Source organism: Scatophagus argus, chromosome 2 (genome assembly GCF_020382885.2).
Source record: "Scatophagus argus isolate fScaArg1 chromosome 2, fScaArg1.pri, whole genome shotgun sequence".
Taxonomy (NCBI): Eukaryota; Metazoa; Chordata; class Actinopteri; family Scatophagidae; genus Scatophagus; species Scatophagus argus.
The window spans coordinates 25,728,954-25,741,285 of NC_058494.1; the positions used below are offsets into that span (position 1 = coordinate 25,728,954).

At 46.3% G+C, this 12,332-nt stretch overlaps 1 protein-coding gene across 1 annotated transcript; it reads left to right on the top strand.

Annotated features, from left to right (window-relative positions):
- Window positions 1–621: 621 nt before the first annotated feature.
- man2b1 (mannosidase, alpha, class 2B, member 1) lies at window positions 622–11,994 on the top strand. The gene is made up of 23 exons (XM_046373777.1): window positions 622–776; window positions 1,104–1,206; window positions 1,927–2,100; window positions 2,184–2,377; window positions 2,828–2,960; window positions 3,088–3,233; window positions 3,452–3,651; window positions 3,762–3,882; window positions 4,533–4,611; window positions 4,795–4,904; window positions 5,020–5,127; window positions 5,482–5,598; window positions 6,118–6,300; window positions 6,640–6,737; window positions 6,836–6,956; window positions 7,076–7,194; window positions 7,300–7,401; window positions 7,526–7,613; window positions 8,221–8,301; window positions 8,534–8,758; window positions 9,254–9,403; window positions 9,653–9,755; window positions 11,118–11,994. Exons 1-23 carry the CDS (start codon window positions 642–644, stop codon window positions 11,219–11,221), a joined length of 2,994 nt encoding a protein of 997 aa, XP_046229733.1. The 5' UTR covers window positions 622–641; the 3' UTR covers window positions 11,222–11,994.
- Window positions 11,995–12,332: the final 338 nt, after the last annotated feature.

Below are 12,332 nucleotides of genomic sequence, written 5' to 3' on the forward strand. Positions count from 1 at the left end.
ACTGCCTTTGTTATTATATGCACAAAGATGAATTTACGGTAGTGTAGACTATATCCAGTATGTACAATAATGACTAAAAGTAAACGTTTGAAATTGTAGCGCATCCTCCCCTGAGTGCATTATCTGTGGTGTCCTACAGGGCCCTGCTTTGAGCCCCATCTCATTTTCCCAGAACATGCTGCCATTCTTTCAATGCCAGGCAGAAAACACTCAAGTGTGACCACGCCATGACCTCCACAGTGTTGTCAGGCCACCAGGGCGCCCTCCAAAGGCCTTTTTAAATGTTAGAAGGTGGAGTCGCATAATTTTACAACGAAGGGTTTTGAATTGCTCAATCATTTACTTAATTACAAAAAAAATCAGATCAACAAATCAATTGATAATGGGAAAAAATCCATGGGTGGGAAAACCAATAATCCAAATATGTGGCTCAGCTGTTCGGCCATCAGTAACATAAGATTTAGTTTGCGTGTTTTTCCGGGTCAGGTCACTGAATACTCCTCACTCAGCCTCATTTCGCCAGTTCTTATTTTTTAAATCACCATTCTGAGCTGCCTGAGAGTCAAAACGGAGGGGCGACACTCCGCTTCTTCATCGAGGAAGTCCGGTCACGTGACCCGCTGCACATAAACAGATATCATATGATCTGCGCTTCATTCTGTAACATGGCGGCCGGCTCGCAGCAGCTGGCTGTTGGCTTTCTGTTCCTCTTCAGTGGCGGTTTAACTTTTCCTCTCGGCCAGGACAGCAAGCAGACAAGCACCTGCGGATACGAGGTCAGCTGTGTTCACGTTTACGTTTTGCGGTCGTGTTTTAATGGCTTAAATGGTGTTTAGTGGTTTAGTTGGCACTGGATAGCTGAAGCTCAACACTTTTTGTTTGCCACTTTGCGGCTACTTTCAGTTTCACTCATTCGCCTTTTTGCTTAGTCTGCTTGTTTGTTTGAGGAGATGAAAGAGCATTTATATTCGCTGATAATGTCTTAATATTAGCTCTTTACTGGTTTTCCTAACAATAGAGTAGCGTTGCAGTCCAGTACTGTAGATGTAGTGAGTGTGTGTGTGTGTGTGTGTGTGTGTGTGTGTGTGTGTGTGTGTTTGCAGTCATGTCACGCCACCAAACCCAACATGCTGAACGTCCACCTGGTCCCTCACACGCATGACGATGTCGGCTGGCTCAAGACGGTTGACCAGTACTTCTATGGAGGTCAGTCTGACACACACACACACACACACACACACACACACATACACATCAGTGGTGGGGTCTAACTGGTACACAGTCAAGTACACATTCGAGGTACTGCTACTTTGCTTGAGTATTTCCATTCTTCACAGCTTGTACTTCGCTACACCTCAGATGCCTGCCTTCATCTTACAGCGTTTGTTTGTTTATTTATTTGATCCCCATTAGCCACAACCAAAATAGCACCTTTCCTTTTTTGGGGGGTCCTTGCATTTGTACATACACTTCCTGTCCAGTGAAAACCATCTCCAAATCTGAATTGACTGAAGGATTGAGGACAAAAACAGAGCTGTTTTCATATTGGAGTCCCGTCATGGCCTCTTAATGTCCACTCATTTGTCCTCTGTCCTCCGCTGTAATAACAGGTGACTCGTTTTAGTGCGGTTTGCTTGTTTCTGCATCACATGTCTTTTTTATTGTGCGAAGAGGTGGCAGGTGACCGTCCTCTTGTGTGGTTATGTAAGCAGAGATCATCAGCCATCAGCCTGTGCTGCTGCATAAGCACAGGAGTTTGAATTTTAAGCTTGAGATAATTGAAAATAGTGTAAAAACATTCATTTTACAGACACACACAGTTTCACAAAGTCATGATTCCCCCATTATGAATTAATGTCACTTTTGTCTCCAGTCCATGCATGTTTTCATGTGTGTGTGTGTGTGTGTGTGTCGGTCTCTGAGTAGCTCGTAACGACATCCAGCATGCGGGGGTGCAGTACATCCTGGACTCGGTGGTGGATCAGCTGCTTAAGAATCCGGACCGCAGGTTTATCTACGTGGAGACGGCGTTTTTCTACCGCTGGTGGAAACAGCAGAGCTCAAGCATGCAGCAGACAGTCAAACAGCTGGTTAATGAGGGTACGTGAACCAACACTGTACGCTCATGATGGGGTTTCATTCCACAGCCTGACTGAACGCTTCTCCCCTCCGCCTTCCTCCAGGCCGTCTGGAGTTTGTGAATGGCGGCTGGTGTATGAGTGACGAGGCCACCACCCACTACAGCGCTGTTATCGACCAGATGACGATGGGCCTGAGGTTCCTCAACGAGACTTTTGGGGCTTGCGGTCGCCCCCGTGTCGCCTGGCACATCGACCCCTTCGGCCACGCCCGCGAACACGCCTCCATGTTTGCGCAGGTGGTTCATCTTGGAGGAATAGTCTGACATTTTAGGGAACTTAGAAAAAGTTAAAGTCTGAGTTAAATTAGAAGGTGATTTGTGCTGGACAGTATCTTGTCTGGGTGCAGTGACTTACTGGAGTCCCTGGTGTCAGACTTCAGGAACACTTGAAGCAAACTGAAGATGTAACATGTCAGTTAGATTTGAAGGTCCTGGTAGGCACATTCTTCCTTCAGACAGAGCCTAGCCAGCTGTTTCCCATTGGTTTGCTTTTTATGTTAAGCTGACTGTAGCTTCCCTACCAGCCAGAGACCACATAAAGCAAGAAATAAGCATATTTCCCAAACTAACCATTCTTTTAAGGTATATGTGGCCATAGCTTTCATAGTCAATCCATGGCTTCATGTAAGCAGCAGAACATCTGACTCTGATCTTTAGACTAACCGTTTCCTGCATGTTTTCTTCCAGATGGGGTACGATGGCTTCTTCTTTGGTCGTCTGGACTATCAGGACCGAGCTCGCAGGATGGTTGAGCAGGAGCAGGAGCTTCTGTGGAGGGCCTCTGACAGCCTCACACCTCCCATGGCTGACCTCTTCACCGGTAACAAAACGTCTTGCTTCTTGATCTGTTCTATGTATATTCCCACACACATTCACACACTAATTTTTTGTAATTTGTTTGCACTGATCCTTTAAACTTTGCCCTGTTTGCCCACCACACCCAACAGGGATCCTTCCCAACGGGTACAACCCTCCTGAAGGCTTCTGCTGGGACCAGCTCTGTGACGACCCACCAATCAGAGATGACCCTGACCTGGAGGACTATAATGTTGTTGATGTGGTGCAGCGTTTCCTTACCATTGCCAACGGTCAGGTTAGACAGTTTATCAGTGTAGCCGTAAAGCATTATGAATGCATTATAATACACTGCTCATGCCTGCAGACTGTACATGTGGAATTTAACTTCTGACTTCGACTGATTGGATCTGAGCAGATGTTGACATGCGGTACCTTCTCATACGTCATTATTCTCATGATTTTTGTTGCCTCTTTGTAACCATCAGTTTTCCTCATCTTTTTCCTCTCTCTCAGTCTACCGTGTATAAGACCAATCACATCATCATGACCATGGGCTCAGACTTCCAGTATGAGAATGCCAACCTGTGGTACAAGAACCTGGACAAGCTGATCCACTACGTCAACGCCCAGCAGACTAATGGCAGCAAAGTCAACGTGCTCTATTCTACGCCCTCGTGTTACCTCCAGGAGCTGCACAGAACAAACCTCACCTGGTAGGGTGAACTTTGAGTGAGCTTGTTGGTGTAAAGATGTCAGAATTGCATCCAGAATAAAGAGATGCTTTGTGTATTCATGCCATAACTTCCTCCTCCTTTCTCCTCAGGCCTTTGAAGACGGATGATTTCTTCCCCTACGCAGATGACGCTCATGATTTCTGGACAGGCTACTTTACCAGCAGACCAGCGCTGAAACGTTACGAGCGGATCAGCAACAGCTACCTGCAGGTAGTTTGAGGTTTGCTCTTCATGTCTGAACACAGATTCATCCAGTCTTCACATTGGAAGCTGACGGATGATGCAGTATCACATTTGGGAAGTTGCTTTTTCTCACTGGTTGGTGCGCAGCAGTTCTTTGCTGATTTTTAACCGTTTTTGCTTTCAAGGTTGGTAATATGCTTAAATTTGAATATATCAACATAATCTGATGTTTGATCTGTGTCACTCATTAAATAATCTTATGTGATGGTCTGGTGTAATACTTGATTCTGATTGGCTCCACTGGATTTTAACTTCTGAAAATGGACTGAGTAGCTCCAGTTCAGCTCTCAACTTCGGGATGCGGCTGACGGCACACGTGGGCTGTAATTTATTTGTGTGGATTTTGATATTGACATGGCCGGCTGGCTTTTCAAATTATATTCACAAATTAAATTTATTTGTATTCTGTCAATCATAAGGATCATTATTGACTCTGAATCTTGCTAGCATAACGTTATCTTTCTGGCATGTTGTTCTCTGCATTAGTCAACAGCATCTGGACCACAAATGCTATACTAAATGTTACATTAATCCACGTGACGGTTGTAAAAGCACAGGACTCTGGTGAGGAGGTCTGCAGACTTCACAAACTGTTTTGCTTTTTGGTTTTTTTACAGACATGTAACCAGCTGGAGGTGCTTGGTGGTCCTGTTTCCAGGAAGGGGCCGTTTGGAGAGGGCGACAGCCAAACCATGAGTGAGATTTGGTTTCTTATAGTTCGTACTCACTGACGGCGTCTGGTTAGTGGGGGGGCAGTCATTGTCTTTTTGTAAGCCAACAGTCAGACTTTCATAATTCTCAGCGTCACTTAATAATACTGATTGATCTGACTGGGAAGCAGGCGGAGGGCTCACTCACGGTCTGTTCTGTCCTTGTCAGAGAAAGCCATGGCGGTGGCTCAGCATCACGACGCGGTCTCGGGCACGGAGAAGCAACACGTAGCTAACGACTACGCCAAGAGGCTGGCTAACGGCTGGCAACACTGTCAGGCATGTCAAGCTTCATACGGCAGAGTCTCTGTGTATTCTGTTTGTTATTTTTACGTGATCTGTTTTCTCAGATGTGATTGTGGAGGACGTAATGCGCCTTTCGTTTGCCTTTCAGGTTCTGGTCAGCAACAGTCTGGCTGCTCTGAGTGGCTCATCTGCTGAGCGAATCTACTGCGACAACCTCAACATTAGTGTGTGTCCTCTCACCGAGTCCAGCAAAAAGGTGTGTCTCACACACACAGAAAAATGAAGTGCGTGTCCATCAGCCAACAAAAGAAAAACACACAGAAAAGTTTTGAACCAGCCTGGCCACAGAGCGTGATGTTGCATGTGAAATGGGATGATATGAAGGAATTGTACCGTTTCTAACCTAATTTGTTGATGAAAGATGGAAAAAGTGGTCTTTGAATAGAACCCTGTGGAACCCCTTTGTTAACAGTCAGAAAGCTGGACTGAAAAGCCACCGGCCACAAACAGCTTGTTCTACCGCTGAGATATTTTGCACACCAATGACATGATTTTTCATTAAAACCTCTCCCTCTCTCTCTCCCTCCTCCTCCCCCTCTCCCTCTCTCAGTTCTCTGTCAATGTGTACAACCCCCTCGCTCGCCCCGTCACTTGGCCGGTCAGGCTGCCGGTGAACGGAACAGCGTACGCCGTGTCAGATGCTAGCGGCAAATCTGTGGACTGCCAGGTCAAGTATAAGATTAGTCACAGCAGGCCTGTAGACTGTAGAAGATTAATTCATTTGCTTCTGATCTGCATGGAGCATTTTGTTTGACAGTGAGTTGGAGTATCCAGCATTTATATCAACTTGCTTGTGTTTTCAGTCAGTGCGCTTTTTATATGGGAGCCGTTTGTCACTTTTGGGGTAATAATTACTTAAAGGAGGAAGTTTTCTGTGGCGGTAATATAATCTGTAAATATTGTGAGTTTGTAAATGTTTTACAGTCACATCATCTGAGTGGCAGCACTATATTGATAAACCCGTTGAAGTTACTCTTCAAAGGTGCAGTATGAGCATCTCTAAAAATGCTCTGTAATAATTTGTACTAACGTGACAAGATTTCACAAAATAATCCAAATCTTATAGAATTCAGATTATTCTTCTAGCCACAACACCACAGCTCTGGTGTATTTGTTTCTCTTTTTTTAAGGCTTTAAAGCATTTGTAAAAGACATGAGGCTAACAGCTCCTCCGTGTGTGCTCCAGGTGGTTCCAGTGTCCACAGCCACCTGGGCGCTGAGGAGGAACCGAGGCTCAGCTGTCCGCGAGCTGGTGTTCCAGGTGCAGGCTCCTCCTCTGGGCTTCACCCACTACACCGTGTCCCTGCTTCAGGACGAGCATCCACCTCCCCGCGTGGAGCACCGCCCACCCACAGCCATCCAGAACAAGGTGTCCACCACAGCTTTGTCAGCTTCATGTAAAAAATAAACACAGAAATAAGTGTGTCATGGTGTACAGACAGGAAGTCCAAAGCGGCTTGTTTCGCACTGAGGGAATTAAACAAAGAGTCAAATATAAAATTGGAAGAAGAGTTTGGAAAACTCGTTAGGATTTAAATGATTTTATTTCAAAACAAGTTCAAAAATTCAAAAAACAAAAGTTATCATTTCACAGTCGATAACAGCTTAAAACAGATTTGATCACAGGATTGGGTTGTTAAAGCTGTGCGGTTTGTACATGTTAGTTGCATCTGTGTGTATGATGTGCTTCTTCCTGTGTTCCTACAAGTTCCTACGAGTGACCTTCGACCCCGACACCGGCCTCTTGAGCAGCCTCAGCAACCTGGAGACCAAACAGACCATCAAACTGACGCAGAACTTCTTCTGGTCAGTGTGTGTCTGATTGAAATGCGCACAAACACCAGCACATGTCTGCTTTTGTGACCTTCCCTGACCTTTGCTCCCCTGCGTGGTGCCTGTTCCAGGTACAACGCCAGTGACGGCAACAACTCGAGGAGCAACCAGCCTTCAGGTGCTTACATCTTCAGACCCAACTCGTCCACACCTTTCACCATCAGCAAGACGGCCAAGACGGAGACCATTCAGGTGGGGAGGGAGCAGCATCGCGCCCGGCTTCATTTCCCTCCAACCCTTTCTTTCTTTTAAACGGCACAAACATAAAGATTGTTGTTCATTGATCCTGAAAGCCCCTCTCGTCCCTCCAGACGTCTGTCGTGCAGGAGGTGCGGCAGTGGTTTGCTCCCTGGGTGTCTCAGGTGGTTCGTCTGTACGCCGACAGCAGAGCTCTGGAGCTGGAGTGGACAGTCGGGCCGCTGCCCATCGAGTGAGTGTGACCCGAAGCTGTTTTATTTAACACTTAGAGCGTGTTTTCTCAGTCTGGGGCCAAAGTGCATCACTTCGTGTCTCCCTCACTCTGTTCATCCGTCAGCGATGACCTGGGGAAGGAGGTGATCACCCGTCTGGACACCAGCATCAAAACCTCTCAGTACTTCTACACCGATTCCAACGGCAGAGAGGTGCTGCAGAGAAGGTTCGCTCGCTACGAGTTTTTCAAAATGTTGGAAACATACTGTAATTAATTTGACCTTTGATAGATGTGACTCGGTGAGGCTGTTCTCGCCAGCGTGTTTCATTGTTGTTGTTCTGGCCTAAAGGACAGATTACCGGCCCACTTGGCATCTTAAGCAGTCAGAGCCCGTCGCCGGAAACTACTACCCCATCAACTCCCGCGCTTTCATCAAGGTGCGTGTGAAAGCTTTTTCTTTGGTTTTGATGCCTCAGCACCTGTGAGAGCTACAGGGATTCTGATTTGGAGTTTGAAGTCGGTATCTCAAGAACACTTTGAGGGGATTTCTTCAAATTTGGCACAAACGTCTACGTGGGCTTGAGGATGAACTGATTGGATTTCAGTTGTCACAAAAAACACAGCGCGACGATTCATACGCTAATTATGACGACCTGATGACACTTCGTGTTCACAAGGTCAAAGGTCAACTTCACGTGGCCACGTCACCTACCTCCAGCTCACAGAATTCAGCTGTAGTAGCGGGGTTTCAGCCTGTAGGGGGCAGCCGCTATGCATATTTCTAACACAAAGCGGAAAGTTCAAGTACTTTCCACTGAAATGTCAAGACTTGGACCTGAATCAATCAGTAACACTACTAAACACATATTTAGATTGATTTTCAGCAGAAAAAGGTGGTTTAGGGGTTTAGTTTCTAACAGTGAGCTTTTTAGCCTACCCAGAGCGTAGTCTTCTCTGCCCGATTCTTCTCCCTGGACGTTTGAGGTTTTCTAATGATTGTGATCCAGTCTAAAGTCATGTTACTTTATGTGTGTGTGTTTTCAGGATGATGAGGACCAGCTCACTGTGGTGACAGACCGCTCTCAGGGAGGAGGCAGCATCTACAACGGCTCTCTGGAGATCATGGTGAGAGTCTCTGACGCACGCACGCACACACACACACACACACACACACACACACACACACACACACACGGGTAATCCTCGTCAGGTAGGTCACCTGGATCTCATTGTTTACTCCATTTTTAGAGTCCACGTGTCTTTGTGGACTGTAGTAGAGATCTTTGCCTGCTACAGAGGCTTGTGCACTGGGGTCAGTTACAGCCAGCCTCCCTCATCACACCCTCCTCCCCCTCAGCTCCACCGCCGCCTGCTGTACGATGACGTCCGTGGCGTCGGCGAGCCTCTCAACGAGTCCTCTGACATCTACCCGGACGGACTGGTGGTCCGAGGGCGCCTCCTCCTCTCCCTGGACCGCCCGCCCAGCGCGGCCGACGCGCACCGCCCCCTGGCTCAGGAAGTGGTGCTGCAGCCGCTGCTGACGTTCACCGACGGCGACCTGCACGCCGGCACTCGGCTGGAGGTGAGTGAGGAAGAGCAGTAGGACGAATCCGCTTCGTGGTCGCAGTACGGCTCACAGAGCAAACACGTCTTGTGCCATTTTGGAGATCTTGTGAGGACGTGGCCTTATGCAAGCACTTTGTAAATGTAAAACGAGTAGAGAAAAGACGCGAGCATCTTAACCTTACCTAACTTAGAACCGTGAACATGAACGATTTCTGCTGCTTCCACTGTGCGTCCTCGAGTCTCTAGCTGTCTCACCTACCGACTTCACTTCTCTTCCGTTGTCTACATATTTGCGTTTCGAGAAGTTGTTCTCGTTTCACCGACTCTCAGGGGAGTTTGCTGAGCTGGTGTGGCTTTCAGCTGTGTTTGCTCTGCATGCTGACGTGTTCTCAGTCAGTAACGATCACATTGTTTTACTGCTGACCGTCAAAGTCCTCAAACAGAACCACTGAGTGCTGTGAGTGGACCCGGGGCCCGTATGACCACTTCCCCTCTGTCTGTCTGTCTGCAGTTCTCTGCGCTGCAGGCTGCGCTGCCCCCTGCTGTCCACCTGCTCACACTGACGCAATGGGACGAAGACTTGGTGCTGCTGAGACTGGAGCACCAGTTCCAGAGCTGGGAGAGCAAACTGAACTCACAGCCCGTCACTGTCAACCTGCAGGTCATACATTCACACACTAACCGTGAAATGGCGTTAGATTTAATTGAACCCAAGAATTGCTTGGTTTAAGCTTTTTTTTTTTTTTTTTTTAAAGTGATTGTTTTGTTTGTCTTCCTCATGCTGTCTGGACATTTTACACATGGATCATTTCTTTTTTAAAGTAATATAAACCAGTCAAGTACATTCAATGGAGTGTAAGTAATTACTGATTTGCTGTTTCATCTTCTGTATTTCTTTCTGTCTGTGCAGAAGCTGTTTTCCGCTCTGGAGGTTTTGGGCATGTCTGAACTGAACCTGTCAGCCAATCAGTGGAAAGACGAGATGACACGTTTTCAGTGGAGACCACAGACAGGTACGCACACCTGCCACTGACTCCACTACGGTAGACGCGAATGTGGTAAAAGTCATTTTGGGCTTGATAGTTCACAGAGTTTGTGATTTAAAATCCCAAGTGTTGACAGATTTGACTGTTTTTAAGTTTACGTATTCAGGTGTTTACTCAAAGAGTTAAAGCAAGGCGTCTGGACTTGTGAAGATTTGGCTTGAAGTCCAGACGCCTTGCTTTAACTCTTTGAGTGAATATGACCTGGATGACTGAGAATCTCCACAGATATATTCAGGTGTTTGCGTTTCAGAACTCGTTCAGCTTTCGTGGCTTTGTTTATTAAAGGAACAAAGGAGGTTTTGTAGAAAAACATTGCTATTATAATGAGATGTCTTTAAAAAAAATATTCTTTTAGTATCTGAAACTTAACCATTGTATCAGCAACAGTGCGGTTTAGTGCAGATTTAAAACGCCCACTGCTGCAGCAGAGTAGAATAAAGTGAAACATCATCAAACAGAAGTTAAATCCTGAGGCTCAGTGAGCAGCTGCAGTGTTTCCAGTACAATGTGGTACAAAAGCGTCAGTTAGTTTGGTATGCTGAGACCTTCACCGAGCAAAAGATTAACGTAAGACTTGTCTTGGAGATGTAATCAGCGATTCAGCCACTCGAGGCTTCCTCCTCTCTGGGACTTAATTGAAATGAGTGACTATGTGCTGATAAAATTATTGGATCGAGTTTTAAAGAAAAGTGCAAAGCGTAAAGCTTCATTTTCTGGTGAACATAACTGTTCCCGGTTGTAAATTCACCCTGTAGATTTTAAACTTACAATGTGCAGAAGAGTTCATTTTAGGCTCATGGCAGCAGTAGAGGAAAGGTCGGGGGAGTCGGTAGAACAGCAGACGGTTACCGTAAAGCTTCGAGAATCTTTCCTGTGGCTGTTAAAACACGCTGACGTTTAACCTCCCGTTAGGGAGGCCAGACGGCCAGATGTTGTCCAATTTGTCTCATCTGTCAGCTCTCTGGCAGGAAGCCGCCGCTGGTTAGCTGCCAGTCACTGATGGGCCACTTGGCTGGTGGCTCAGGTTCCGGTTCGGTCTGAGCAGAGGAGGGGAGAGCGAACGCGGAAATCCACAGACGCTGGCGCTTTTTAATTCTACGAGGGTGGTAATCACCGCTCCATTACAGCCACAGACTACTCCCCTGCAGGGACTAATCAAGCAGGCGGCGGAATATAATGAGTCATAAATGTATTGTTGTGGTTAACAGCTTTAACAGTAAACTGCAGGCTGTTTTTAGTGGCCCAACAAGAGGAGGAAGATTTTGCTTCACTTTCCCTGCATACGGTCGTCTTTCCCCATTCATGTGTTTTGTTCCACCTTTGTTCCAGGTGAGAAGCCCCCGCTGAAGACGTTCGAGGACCCCTCCGCGTGGGAGGTGACCCTGAGGCCGATGGAGATCCGAACCTTCCTGCTCAGAGTCAGGCTCAGATAGCCAATCACACGCCTTGGTTTTTCTTTTCTTTTTTTTTTTCTTACATGAAATTGCAGGTGAATGAGCAACCGGTTACAATCAGACTACATTACTGTGGCCTCAAACTTGTCTTTGATTCGATCAAGCGCGGTCAGTTTTTCGCGTCACTCGAGAAGGGATTCAAAGGGCTTCTGTTTAGGGCTCACGACTCGGTTTATAGAGTGAACAGAGACGCCACTGCCCACCAAACAAAATCAGATCATGACAGTCATGAATGTCTAAACGGGGAAAAAAATGGACACTTTTACTCTTTCATGATGCACACAATTTGCTGAAGCTGCCTTTTGCACCGCAGACACATCAGTCCCTCCAAAACTAACCCTGGAACATTTTTCAGCCCTTAACTGACTTTTTAAACAGATTTTTTTTAAGCACAAATAACACATAAATCCAAACTGTTCCTTTAAACAGTTCACCAAAAAGTGCAAATTCAGTTATCACCCCCATGCCGGTGGAACAAAACATTACTGGAGCTTCACACCCAAACAGCATCATCCTCCAGCAGCACAAAGTTTTGCGGACTTCACTTCGTCTTTCCATCGGCACAGGGGTGAGCAGATAAAGTCTGGACATTTTCAAAGACATTTTCCTTCCTACAGAAAAAACTCAACTTGTACTGACAGGCTGATGTGTGCAATAACGTTTATATTTTTTGCTTATGTCTATGGTGATTATGAATGAAGTGATTTTTTACCGATCATCAAGTAGCTGACAATTAAAATCTGTCTTTCTTACTTTGTGTTCCGCTGCGTGTTGATGCCACAGCTACAGACGTGCTGTCTCTGAAGAACAGACACGAGGTTCTGTCCTATCATCAGCGTTTTCTTTTTTAAGTTAAATGCACGTTTAGATGCGTCTCTCGGTTATTGAGAAGCTATAAACGTGATTTACAGCTTCTCATCTATTCATGAAACTCAGCATTGAAAAAATGAATGTGCCGAAACTTAAACGTCCGTATTTCATATTTAAACTGCGGCTGACGCACACACCAAGTCACACTAACATCCTGCGGTGGTTAAAACTGATGAGTGAGACTCAGGTGTATCACAGGAGGAAACCGAGTGAGTAAAGT